The sequence below is a fragment of the Trichoplusia ni genome, chromosome 3 (assembly GCF_003590095.1).
Source record: "Trichoplusia ni isolate ovarian cell line Hi5 chromosome 3, tn1, whole genome shotgun sequence".
NCBI lineage: Eukaryota > Metazoa > Arthropoda > Insecta > Lepidoptera > Noctuidae > Trichoplusia > Trichoplusia ni.
In genome coordinates, this window is record NC_039480.1 from 10,493,757 (window position 1) to 10,506,794 (window position 13,038).

At 36.4% G+C, this 13,038-nt stretch overlaps 2 protein-coding genes across 2 annotated transcripts in view; both read left to right on the top strand.

Moving 5' to 3' along the window:
* Positions 1-1,650: 1,650 nt before the first annotated feature.
* On the top strand, positions 1,651-3,371 carry LOC113492398. Its single transcript, XM_026869879.1, has 2 exons — positions 1,651-1,655; positions 2,149-3,371. Exon 2 carries the CDS (start codon positions 2,165-2,167, stop codon positions 3,182-3,184), a length of 1,020 nt encoding a protein of 339 aa, XP_026725680.1. The 5' UTR covers positions 1,651-1,655; positions 2,149-2,164; the 3' UTR covers positions 3,185-3,371.
* A 1,122-nt stretch (positions 3,372-4,493) lies between these two features.
* The window catches only part of LOC113491868, a 34,550-nt gene continuing 26,005 nt past the window's right edge, over positions 4,494-13,038 (top strand). Inside the window, exon 1 of the mRNA XM_026869057.1 lies at positions 4,494-4,840. The gene's annotated coding sequence lies outside the window, so the exon portion shown is untranslated. The remainder of the gene's footprint in view (positions 4,841-13,038) is intronic.

A 13,038-nucleotide genomic window follows, 5' to 3' on the forward strand; every position in this document is an offset into this window, starting at 1 on the left:
ATGTGGTGGTACTCGTTTGTCTAGACGGACTGACAATATTTTTCTGATTAATGGAAACGTTTTCCCCCTGTATCAGCACATACCTAGAATCCTGAAACAATTCCGACTGTTTAAAGGTTTTTGGGTAATGTCAAAATATAGCCGTTAAAAAAATATGATAATATGTGTCTTAAATCTTAAAGAAACTCAGCTTCCTGTTTCATTCGATTCATTGGTGACCTGACCGCTTTTTTATTTATGTCGACTGGGGTTATAAACTTGAATCATAATATAATGCACAACTATAAGTGCGCAATGATATGCAATACAAACGGAGTAGATACGTAAGTGGTGCATCCGGCACGAAACAGACCATTAAAAGTTTAAATGCGTATCAATTGTATAGTCTCGAAAACTTCAGCGTTCAAATAACAATAGTTGAAGTTTCGAGTTTGCAATTTAGATACAAACTTAGCAAAGATCTTATATGGAAGTATTTAGCGAAGATCGATGTTCTGCAGATATTGGTTGAGATTCTGATGACGTATAAAACTAAGTCGCGTTATTTACAATTGTTTAGCCTTGTTTGGATTACAGCATTATAAAAATAACAATCGGACAAATGATATTATGGGTATTGTGGCGCAATTTGTAAGACGCCTATGTCTAGCAGTGGACCAAGGTAGGATGAGTTGATTGTAATAATATTACGTGTGAAAACACGGGAGTTTTAGCAGATAGATATAAGTAGTAAGTAATAATGCTTCCTTAAAAAGTGAAAAACTTCATCTTCTTATGAAACATTGTGTTTGTGCAAGCATCATTTTATAAAAAAAAAATCCCTTTAATTATTTTTACTCTTATGTAAGTACTACCTGCAAAGAAAACACTTCAAAAAGACATTAATTTACATTTTGCGGTGTTCTAGATTCTAGAATATTGAATGAAGCGTGAATCACCAGCTAAGATCTTATTTATATGGGTGTCAGACCAATTTAACAATTGAGGAAGTCCCAATAAACAATTTAGCTAAGTTCAGTGCATAACCTATATGTTTGCAACGGGAGATGTTACCAAACACTTATACTGATATTTTGTGTTACTTAATAAATTTTTACCAGACCATATTTTTATAAAGAATATATTTAAATTTACGTAGGATTACGATTACGTTGTTATAATTATACAAACTCAAAGCAAATTAACAGTGACACAGCAAATAAGTGTAAACAAAAATTAAAGCAATTAACAATATTTACATTCATTACTGCATAATTCGTTATTACGGACTGGGTTCCGTAAAATAAACGCTTTAAATTAAAGGTAAAGTTAAACCACTAAATATTTATTTACTATCATGCTATCTCTTTCATTTGAATAAGTAAACTAACAACAGGTACATATTTTGTCTTAGGTATATTTTAATAGGCCTACTGTCACCTCTTAAATTCTGGCCCTAGATAGATTATGCATATTTTTTCTTGCAGAATAGGATTTCTTTTTTGCCCTGAATAAAACGATTCAGAATTCAGTCACTGAACCCTAAAAAAGCAAATTGATTGTTATTAAACTGTATATATACAATAGCTAGACTTGTCACTTGAGCAGATATATAGGTATATATACGAGTGATCTTTGTTACATCACTTTCGTAACCGGTAATCGGGAACATGTGAGTGAGTATATTTCAAACATTGAACTGCGCTCAAAACGTCCTCATATTGTACGTACGGAATTTGTTTGTTAATGTTTTTTTTTTTCGAATAACTCAGGCAAGAATATTTTCAAAGAGCGACCTGACAAAAATTGCAGAAGATCCCTTTTCTGCAATTTTTTCTAAATTTAATTAACAGAGCATACCTACGTTATAATAACCAGAACTAGAATACTATATGACGTACTATTTCATCTGTAGAGTGTTAATAAGTGGTTGTGCCTAATCCTTACAGACTTCCTCCAGCGGGACCTGGGAAGGCCCGAAATTTAGAAGGATATGAGGCCGTGCTCAAGCTATCAGAACTGCTGCGTTTAATTAATCATGCTAATTACATAATAGCCTCAGTTTCAAGGAGCACACACACGACACTTATGAACTCTGGATTATGGTGAAAGTTACCTAGCTGACCTCGATTATACGGTACACGAACAATATAATCTATTTTATTTCAGGGAACAATGCAATGCAATGCCATGCCCAGTTTTGACGCTATCAGTTCTCCTGATCCCGAGTGTCGTGACTTATATTCCATCAATAAACTACACATGGCTACAATTCAATGGTAAATATGATGCGATCGTCGGAATATCTGTGGATGATACACCAGTATGCACCGGTATATTAGTCAATAAATATTCAGTAATAACTGCAGCGAACCCCATTTATATACACGTGAAGTACTACAATCCTATAATAAAAAAGTTGTACGTGCACGCGATAGACGGTGCCTTCTTCAAGGCTGTGGTTCATGAAGTCGAGAGAATCACATATCAATCGCGAAGGGGTAGTTTCTGGCGCCCATTTGGCTTTGACAGTAAACACTCGCCAATACACGACATTGTTGTACTGAGCTTGCTCGTACCTATGGAAACTTTTACCGAAGTCATACTCTTGGATCATACGCATCGTTTTGGGGGTTTTACGACTATCAGAGAAATTCCCTTCCCAAAACACGCAAGTCGTCATTATGGTATGAGACCAGTAATAGGGGTGAAAACCTTTGAACCACACGGCTGGTTCTCTATAGCCGGACATGGTTTCATCGACAAGGCACATGTGAGACAAAACATTGAACTAGAAGTGGTTGATTATGAAGTGGGAAACGTACTAATAGATTGCGACGACTGGATCCCGAGAGGTTGGGGGCATTTCATCTGTTTGCTGAACATTGAAAAGTTCGTCGGTATTACAGCGGGCAGCGCTTTATTCTACAACCGAAGATTCATTGGCATAGGATCATTTGCAGTGTTTAGGGGCAACGAAAGTATATTATTATTCACTGACTTAAGAAAATATCACGGTATGAAAGGCTGGAGAGGTTATATTGACATCTTGGAAGACCACACTGAGCTGAGCTTCAACCCTGATGACGCGACACCGCGCTCCGATTGGTACTACATGCCGCATCTTGCGAAATTGGAGGGAAAACATAAAATAAATACAAAGCCTTACCCCAAATATCATAGGGGTTTCTATTTCTATCTATGATTATATTGTCTGATAAACACACACATCCCATCCTCGACTATTTAAACAATTTATACGTGTTAATAAGAAAGAATTATAAAATATATGTAATATTCACACATTCGTATGCCGTCAATTTAATTAGCCTTTTAATTTCTAATGTTATATATGTTTGTGTAATAAAGAAACTAATCAAAGTATTGCCATTTTTTTTTAAACACAGCTCAGTTTTCTCTGTCGTTGGACTATGATAATAGCTATAATAAACACACGGGCTCATTGTGGATTTGAAATTTCTGTAGGTTGGAATTTTGATACCCTGTTTTAAATGATAACATTATTTTAGCATAATATTTTTCGCCAATCACCATTGAAATGTTTATTTCCATGATTCTGAGTGGATTGCATTATCCAGTTTTTCTGAATTATTTAAATGGCGTTTTTGAATAAACGGAACTATTTAAAATTATTAAGAAAATTTGATCAACAATAGGTTTGGCTAAACGCCTAACGGAGTAGGAATAGCAATAATTGTTACACTGCGCCAGGCTTATTCAAGCAAACTCGAGTAACTATTGGAAAGCAAAACTATAATTATAATACGGATTATGTAGTCAAAATCATTTTTTTTCGAATCAGAACTCCATGTTTAAATGATTTATTGTAAGGTCCATATCACTCAATAGAAAAAAAATACACCCAAGATAAGTATATCATGATAACACATTTAAATAGCCTACTTATACAAAAATAAGTGTTTTTAAGGAATCAATGATTCTCCTGTATCATAATTATGTGCATAAAGAACACTCAAAGTAATCGTTTGTCAGGGCCGGATACAAGCAGTGCAGACATAGTAGGTGCTTGCCCCGGGCGGGTTTCAAAATTCAAGATCGGAATAAATAAAATATTATCTTACTTGCAAATCAGGTGTCAAATTTTTAAGGGCCTCAAGGTGTTTTCTATTGCAACGTCGTTGTAGAGCTACTTAACATCAAATTCCAGTCATTTTTATGTAATTTTTAGGAAAAAATTGTGTCTCAGAAAGATATTATTTAACAGTACTTGGACTTGCTCTTCAAAAGCACCAAAATAATTAATAAAAATTAATACCTCAGTTGTAAATAAATATCAGGATGCTGATTTGTTTGGCTGAATTTTTAAATTAAGTTTTCACACTTATCGTGAGAGTAATTCCTACTTAACATATAGAAACTTAGGATTTGACAAAAACAGAGAGTAAAGGTAAATAAAAGGTACATATAAAGTCCAAGCACATTTCTATAGGTTAAGCAAACCTTAAGATCAAGCATCGGGTAATCAAATTTATGTTAATGTTTGGAGGAAGCTGGATGTGGACAGATCGCTGATTACATGCATATTGTCTCGGGCGCATAGAGAGTGCCGGCGGCGGGCGGCCGCTCCGCGCTGTCCGCACGCCGCTCGGCGCGGCACTCGCGCGGCTCGCCACCACCATTCGACTCGAGTCCCCCGAGCACGCCGCACGCACCGCGCTCGCTCCGCCAGCGAAACTTTACTCGTTCGTCGCAAGTGAATCAAGTGCTGTTTCTTAACATACTCTCAAAAACTGACTGTTTTGGTTTTGTGCTGTTTTTGTTTGTTTTGTGACCACATTGGAGGTGATCAGTTTATTTTCAATACGGCCGTCTGTTTACGGTGAGTGCATGTTGTATTTTATATTTATGTAGGAGCTCGCACAGCTGATTTATGCGACGAGAGGAGATCGCGCCATGAACTGCATTTTACTGTACGAAGGTCGCACGGCCGCCGGTTGTTTAAGTCATTATTGTTAATGAAGCAAAGAAGTCCAGAACAATATATTTACTTATTTTATTCACTTGTGATACTTACATATTTTAATTGATTTTCCAATTACCTAATTGTCTAATTTAACATCAACGAATTGGGAACAATGAATAACATGACGTGTAATGTAATTAAGTGATTAGCTATATCCGCGTGCAATGTTGATAGGCGTGTGCTAACAACATATACCGATATTGTTTACGAAGAAATATGATTAACCTCGAAGCTAATATAACAGAGAAAATGAACTTGTGTAATATAGCTAGAAGGGCGACAAACAATTTAAACATCCTGGTGTTATTTAACTTCAAATAAAGCATTAAGCATCACTTATTTTAAAAAATATTTTGAAAACTAAATTTTAATTTAACTATCAAACTATACAATTAAAAAGATTTATAAACTCTAGCTCCTACTCTCAAGAAAAGCGTGCGTTGAAGTCTTTTACAAGCAAAACAGAAAACGTGAAAATGTGTAGTAAATTAGAATAATTCACAACAAACTTGTTGCTATTATTTCGTCAGTATAAAGAGGTGTGTTGCGTTATTTTGTCGTCTCGGCCAGTAGGATTCACTCGAAGTGTATGCATTCGAGCCTCTCCACGGCGGATTACAACGTAAATATTATGATACGCGTTATCTTTCGTATGGTTACACATTTACTAACTTTGGATCTTGAAACGGACACTCATTTTCAATTTTTTATTAGCATATAGTAGGTAGTTTCAAAACCATTTTACCCTCTTATTGGGAAAATGCTTTAAAATATTGATAAGAACCCACGATATATTTGATATAAAGTTACTCTACAAGATGCATATCTGGCCCTTACTTCATCAAAAGATCCCTTTGATCGTGTTCAAAGTAATCACTATAAAACGCAACATGTTTATATTTCCGCTGAAGCAGTTTATTTGTGAACATACGTTTGCTTTTGACATAATATAATTTATTTTTAAATAAAATTGGTAGAGTAGGTTTCTATTCACTTAAATTACCTTATTACGATTTACGTTCCAACTCATATCATATGGATATACGGTTCATGAATAATTTCATATATAGGGTGTAACTAGTGAGAAATTTGCGGATGAATTTGAAGTACTGCTTTTATCCATATGAACTCTCAGAAAGTAAAAAATTGCTCTTACGTGAAGTACCTAATCCCTTATCTAAACCTCTAAAATAATATTCACAGTTACCATTATCTGATCGAGAGACAGAAACCTAATCAGAATCTTATTTTCTAAAAACATCCTGCCACTCATAAGAAAATATAGGATAGCCTGACTGGTTCCAAGGAATTTGAAGTTCTTAATCATGAACAAATCTGACGTAAAGGACACATACTGACTCACTGATTTACCAACGAAAACTCGGTCTTGGATAAAGCTCATTTTTTCCCGACCTTTAATTTTGATAATAAATACAACCAACTTAGCTGAATAAAAACTTCATAATTAGGTATTATTAAACCTAGAGTAGCGTCAGATAGGCCAAGAGTAAAACTCTAGTACATTTAAGGGCTATTTAGGCAGTTAGATATAAATGCATGAAATATTAATCCCAGTTATAATGTTACGTCAATTCCGCCCCGACTTCCCGTGGTTTGACCTGTTTTAGTTCTGCATGTAAACAGTAACTAATAGTGTTCCTGTGCCATCATCGCTGTCATAGCAACAAAAATTTTGTAACAAAATATCTGTTGTTTTGGTAAAATTAAATTACCGAATTAATTATTAAATACAAAAATCATTGCTATTTTTGTAACTAATTACGAATCGCTTTATGTTATTCAGAGAATTTATCATTTAGAATGCTCTTTTCCTTGACTACTTGATCACTGAAGCAAGTGATGGATTTTATATTTATTCGCATTAGCAAAACTCTTTTCAAAACGACATCCGTCTACAAAAATGGTAGAGGAAATTCCTAAGGTTCATGAATGAAGTAAACTAAAGAAAGTTATGACTCGGTGTTTTAAAATATTGTTTTTCTATTTGTTGATAACAGGCGATTGTTATCGATTGTTTATTATAAACTTTATATTATTAATAATGGCTTGTTCATAGTCATTGGAAAAGTATCATAATATTTTCTTTCAATAAATACTCTTTTGTACGTTTAATACAAAAATATTAGTATCAGAACCGATATTAACTGCAATAGACACAATAATAACAATAGCCTGTGTTTATGCAATGGTTTCCTATAAAAAAGTTCATAACTCCAATTTCAATTAGTAGGTAGGTATATCATCATATTAATTTGATAATTCAAGGGAATATAACTTACATTCGTTTGTCTTTTTACTTTTCGAACGACATCTAGACGGATTCGCTTATAAACTGTTCGATTCATTTCAAAAAATAATTCAGTTTCAAACGCTCTACATTATCATTTAAGGGATTTCGACTTGGTCCGTGATTAACTCCGACTGTCTGTTGTTTTGAGTGCGATTCTCAGCCGACACAATAGCGTCTACATACACACCGCAATGTAAACGCGGCGTGCGTGCCCGCGGTGCATAATCACAGATTAGGTTACAGAAACTGAGCAGATAAATGAGAATATGAACATTGTTCGTACGCTTTACGTTAAACAAGTTAGGCTATATATGTAGAAGCCGTGGCAAAGAAAGGTTAAGGTAAAAAATTGTGATTCGTTGTATGGATGGGTAGTTTTAATTCATTCGGTTTAGAATTTTTGTTGAGTCGTCATTGCATTGGTCGTATAAATGATTACTATTATAATATTACACATTGTTTCAAAGAATTCAGGGGTCGAAAGAAACATATTTAAATGTTATTTAAAAGTTCAGTTGTAAAGTTTCCTTAACACTAATTGCTAAGTACTAGGACGAGGCAAGGAGATAAAATCTTTGCCTAGATGTGTGAACTCTACAACCGGTTTCATAAAGTAATAACTGCTAAGTCGATTAGCATTGATAGATCGAAGACATCCTAAAGTCATAAATGTAAAGGTTAATCATATTTTAGAAGTGCTTGAGGCGGAATCATCGGCAGCACACCTGTTCCACTGATAAATGATTTTCGATACCTATAGTGAAATTGAAATAATCCAAGCCTCAAGCCAATTAGAAAATAATATATAATTAGAAGGCAAACCTAACACAACATATGATGTTAATGTTCATGTTTCTCCCTTGTTCCATAGCCTCTAACTCTATGTGATTCTGACAATATTTTACATATATCATAGTGATGTTATACACAATAAGAACAAATGTCGTATCCGGAAAACTCTAGAACGCTCCTTGGTTCTAGAGTGTTAAAACGCGACGGCATATAGGTGACTTACTCATTGATCGGTTTTGAATGAATATGAATATGATTCAATGAATATGCTTCATTAAAATCTTTACTATGTACCCACCTACACGTAAAAGCATGTGGTGCATCAACGGTTCGCTTTAATTAACTATCCATCGACCAATAACGTTTGGAAAGGAATCGTAAACCGATATAGCATCAAAGCTATGTGAAAGCCGTCGCACGCTGCGATTGCTCCGATGTATATGAAAACATACTTCCTTTTAATTAATTATTTAGCAAATAGTATCAAATAGCTATAAACACACGGACTGTTCGACAGCTTTTAAACCGTGGTTTAGTAGATTTTCAGTTCATTACCAATGTGGATGCAAGCATTGTGTTTGAAGTATTTGCATTGCTCAGATCGCTAACAAGTTGAGTTTTTGTCCATACAGTAGTTCATGTGAACGCGAGCAAAGAGCGACATTTTCCCGCGGCGGGGCAGGGCGGCTCCCGCGCTCACTCCCACGCCACCAGTCTTCCGTCTTCACTTTATGGACACACAATAGCTACATTACTGCTTATTTTTTCTCCAGCTTTGTTGTTTACATTAATGGTTAACGTGCACTAAGCATTCCTGGAAGAGAAACTTGTCTTTTTCTGACGCTTTATAGAAGCGAGATGGCTTCCGCGTATAAATTTATTGCCGATGTTATCGACACAATACTTCATATCAGAGCTTTAGGTTGAGGTGCGACCTGTTTCTGTTCATTATGTAGAGCACTAACATAGTAAATACTTTGTTCGCACGCGCAAACTGCTGAAAATGACAATGTAGAGTATGTTACTTGTTGTACCCACTTAACCCAACACGTGCGGCTAGCCATAGCGGTTTTATTGTTCCAGCAGTCTAGTTAGCCATGAGTGTCAGCGGCGCCATGTGTCTCCTGCGTTTGTAATTTCGTATGGAGAAGCCAAAACAGTTTTCACTGGGAACTGTGCCATCTGGGTGCACTAAAGGTGACAACCGGCCGACTTGGAATTATTTATTGCCCTTTTAAAATACGAAGTGCTGCTCGGCAGGGTTTTGCGCACACATGTTTGTTTAGTTTACTTGGCAGATAGTTGCGGATGTTACGAAGCATATTTATCATCGGACAACGACATCAGTGCGGCTCAGTTGATTTTAATTGCCGACAAATTTATCGTTAAGTTAGACTGCGAGCCGTGGTGCCTTACCGTGAAGACGGGGTTTCGACCTTACACGAACAAAAATTACCGTTGGTTTCTGTCATTTTTTTTACTTTATTTAATTCCGCGAAGTGGTGTAACGGTGTCGCGTCCATTTGTTTTGGTTCGGCACCGGCGACGTGCGCCCGCCGCGTGTCTGCGTCCATTCCCCATGTAGGTACTTATTATATCATCGTCTCAACTTTGTTTTGTGATGCAAGCATGTAGTCACTGTTATGAGTTTCGACTGTCATTTTCAAACAATACTGATATTACAATAGACTACGTAATATGTACTACAAAACCGAAAGTATAAGCGTATTAACATATCTCTCGATTAAAAAGGTAAAAAGAGATGACGTAGCGAGTTGTTCTCTTTACTTAGCGTCTTGATGTCCAAACTGGAGCAATTCGTTAGCAATTGTTGTGCAAAGAATGCAACGTCGTGGGAACAGATTAGCGAGACACGCGAGGAATGGTCGTCAGCCGGTGAAATTCGACCTGTCGTCAACACGTGCTCGTTTCATACTTACACACATAAATAGATATTACTATAGACATGATAACTTACTTTTAAAAAAAGTCGCATAACACATAACACGCATTAAAAAGATAGAAAAATGTTTTTTTTTTATGGCTTGGGTACTAAGTCGTAAATAGACCGTAGAGCTACGTTTATACGAAGACTATCTTTACTAATATTTAACTTTTTCTTTTTTGGTCAGTCGGTCATCGTTAGTGAAACCTAAACGAAATTGTGTTTTGTTATTGAAATTGGATAAAAGCACATAAAAGCCTTTGCCGCCATTTGTAAATCACTTTTACTAAACTTACATTTTATCAAAGTAACGTGATTACTTTGATTCAATAGTGTGACGATAAGACTGAAAAGTCATAAATTTATATTCTTTGCTTTTGTAAACTGCCTTCACAATATATTATAGAATCATTAGTACTGAGTAGTTAGCACAGACAGCATGTAATTACACATTCGTTAAGCTTGCTGTCATTACATATTGTATATCAAAACAACGTAATTCTTCAAGGATATGGTACAATCATGATAAATTTTCCAGCATGCGACGAATAAATTAAACACCAAAGTTCAACATTTAATATGAACTAAGGTTATCGATTAACTTTGATAACATGAACACATGTGATCATTCGAAATGACTCTTGTTTACAGCTTCAAAATCGATTTTCCTTCGTAACGCATATTTTTTATAGAACTTAGCTAAATGAGGTTTGCTAAATATTTCTCATATCTCAATCTTATAATAACACGGCGACGGTGAAGCCAGATGGAAATATACTAAATACGTTTTATATGAAATTGTAATAGTTGTGGCTTAAATATGTATATGCAATAATGGCGCAGGAGTGTCGGCGTCTAATCGTACATTAACCACGGAGTGCGGCCCCGCGGCCGGCCGCAGCTCGGCGCAGTCACAGCGCGGTGCACACGCGGTCACGCGGCGGCAGGACACGCCGAGTGGAGGGCGGCGGCGACGCGCCCAATGAAAGTGACAACTGTGTACGAAAGTGACTCGCTAGATTTATTTACACTTGTTCGAAATAGACGCGAGCACTTCTAAAACTGGTGTCCAGTTTACGTCTGTGGCCCGGTCCGCCTCGCTATTTATATCGCTCCAGGCGAAGATCTGCCTCCTTCTATGGCAAACTAGAATGTGCTCCGCGCAATACACCAATTAACCGAGTGTTTTGTTCATTGAGACAGTTTTATTCAATTTCTTTGCAACATATTAATTGTTGGCCACCGTCTCTTACTTTTTTCTCATGTATCACAAGCCATTCAATTCTTTCGCTTCGAGGTCATCGAACCTTTTAGTGTTCCGTAGGCTTATAACAATGCTACAGGGTTGAGGATTTGAATGTTTGCGGTCAGAGTATACACTTTTACAAAAACAATTTGCATTCAGCCTTTGTTGATATCCATGGACACGATAAAAGTCCCAGCGCCGAACCGCGTCGGCCGTACGCCAGTAATAGAAACAGGAAATCGAATTTTGCGTTTGTGGCTTGTCACACAAGCCAACACGATGAAGTGGGATACTCGAGTACATTAGGTCGGACTCAAAACAATAACCCTGTAAATGGAGCATCTGGTAATCATTCAGTGATTGAGTCGCGCCAGCCAGTGAGAGCGGCCAATTGAGTGTGTACCTAATACAATCGGATATGGCACTCAATATGATAGAAGGGGCGAACCAATGGAAAAAAAACCTCGACATCGGAACGAAATGCAAATACAAATGTTACCGACATCTATTTCTTGCTCGTTTCTTAGGGAACCCGTCTAATATGTTAAGAATGTTGATTATAGCATTTTAACTGCTGCACGATAAAAGTAAAAACGAATGAGCGAGGTTCAATTATCAAAACTACCGAGAGAGAAATGGAATGTCCCAAGTAGTGAGATAATTTCGATTTCCTTTTATAGAAAGTAAGAATGTGTCGATAGGTAGTGTCGGTGGTTGTAACAGGTTGCTGGTGCTGCTTCGTCCGGGAACTCGTTCGCAACACTCATGACACTGCGATTAGACATTGACTTATGACAAAGGCCTACATACAAAACGGAAATCGGCATTCAATCATAAGTCATTAGACTTTCTTGAAAAATGACAATTAAGTTTTATGTGAAAAGATATTAACAGTCTATTAATAAATTATCAAACAGAAACACGTTTAACCTTGATTCGTGACAAGTTGCCACATCCAAGCCGACGTATCTTAAGGTACTGGTAGGTATGACAAGGCATATCGGAAATGTTTTACTTGCCTGCTTTTGTTATAAGTGGCAACCCAGTTAATCGATTTAGCTGCACGTGGCTTTCAGTGTAAGTTGTTTTACGATAAGAATATACGTATGCCGAGTGCAAACATTGAGAATATAAATCACACGAGAGTAAGATCAATGTCTTGAAATTCCATACACATCTTGAGAATGAAGACAATCTTGGCACCTTGACAACGGTGTAACCTAGCCGCTAATTGCTGAGCAAATTAAACATGATCCAATGGTCCTGCGAAACATGCGGAAGACAACATTCCAGGAGCAATTAAATTGTTTCTAAGATGTGTTTTATATTTATAGTGTAGCATGGGATGTGCCACGGGATCGAGCTGATGCTTTAACTCTTCCAGCGACGGGAAAACAAAACAAATGATGACAAACAATAATTGAAGTTAATCATTTAGTGCGATGGCTCGAACTCGGCGGTTCCCTTGATGTGATTCTAGAACTATAAATAGAAAACTGTAGTTTACATCAATCACTAACTCACCCTCTATAGTTAGGGTATAATGACGCAACCAGGAGGTACCTGTTACTCTACGTCACAACCATAACATGCGTTATAATTTTCATTAATGATTTTATACTCGATTATGCATAGAGTACCTACTTTGATAACGTTAATTTAAACTATATGTTGTTTGACAAAAGCTGAATTGGAATTTACCACGGGCAAATTTAACGTGGACCATTGTTATAATATTAGTTACATTGAGATTAAACCAT

What these genes read in the sequence shown, in the direction of transcription:
- LOC113492398 (XM_026869879.1), top strand. Translation starts at nt 2,165, where the DNA reads ATGCCATGCCCAGTTTTGACGCTATCAGTTCTCCTGATCCCGAGTGTC.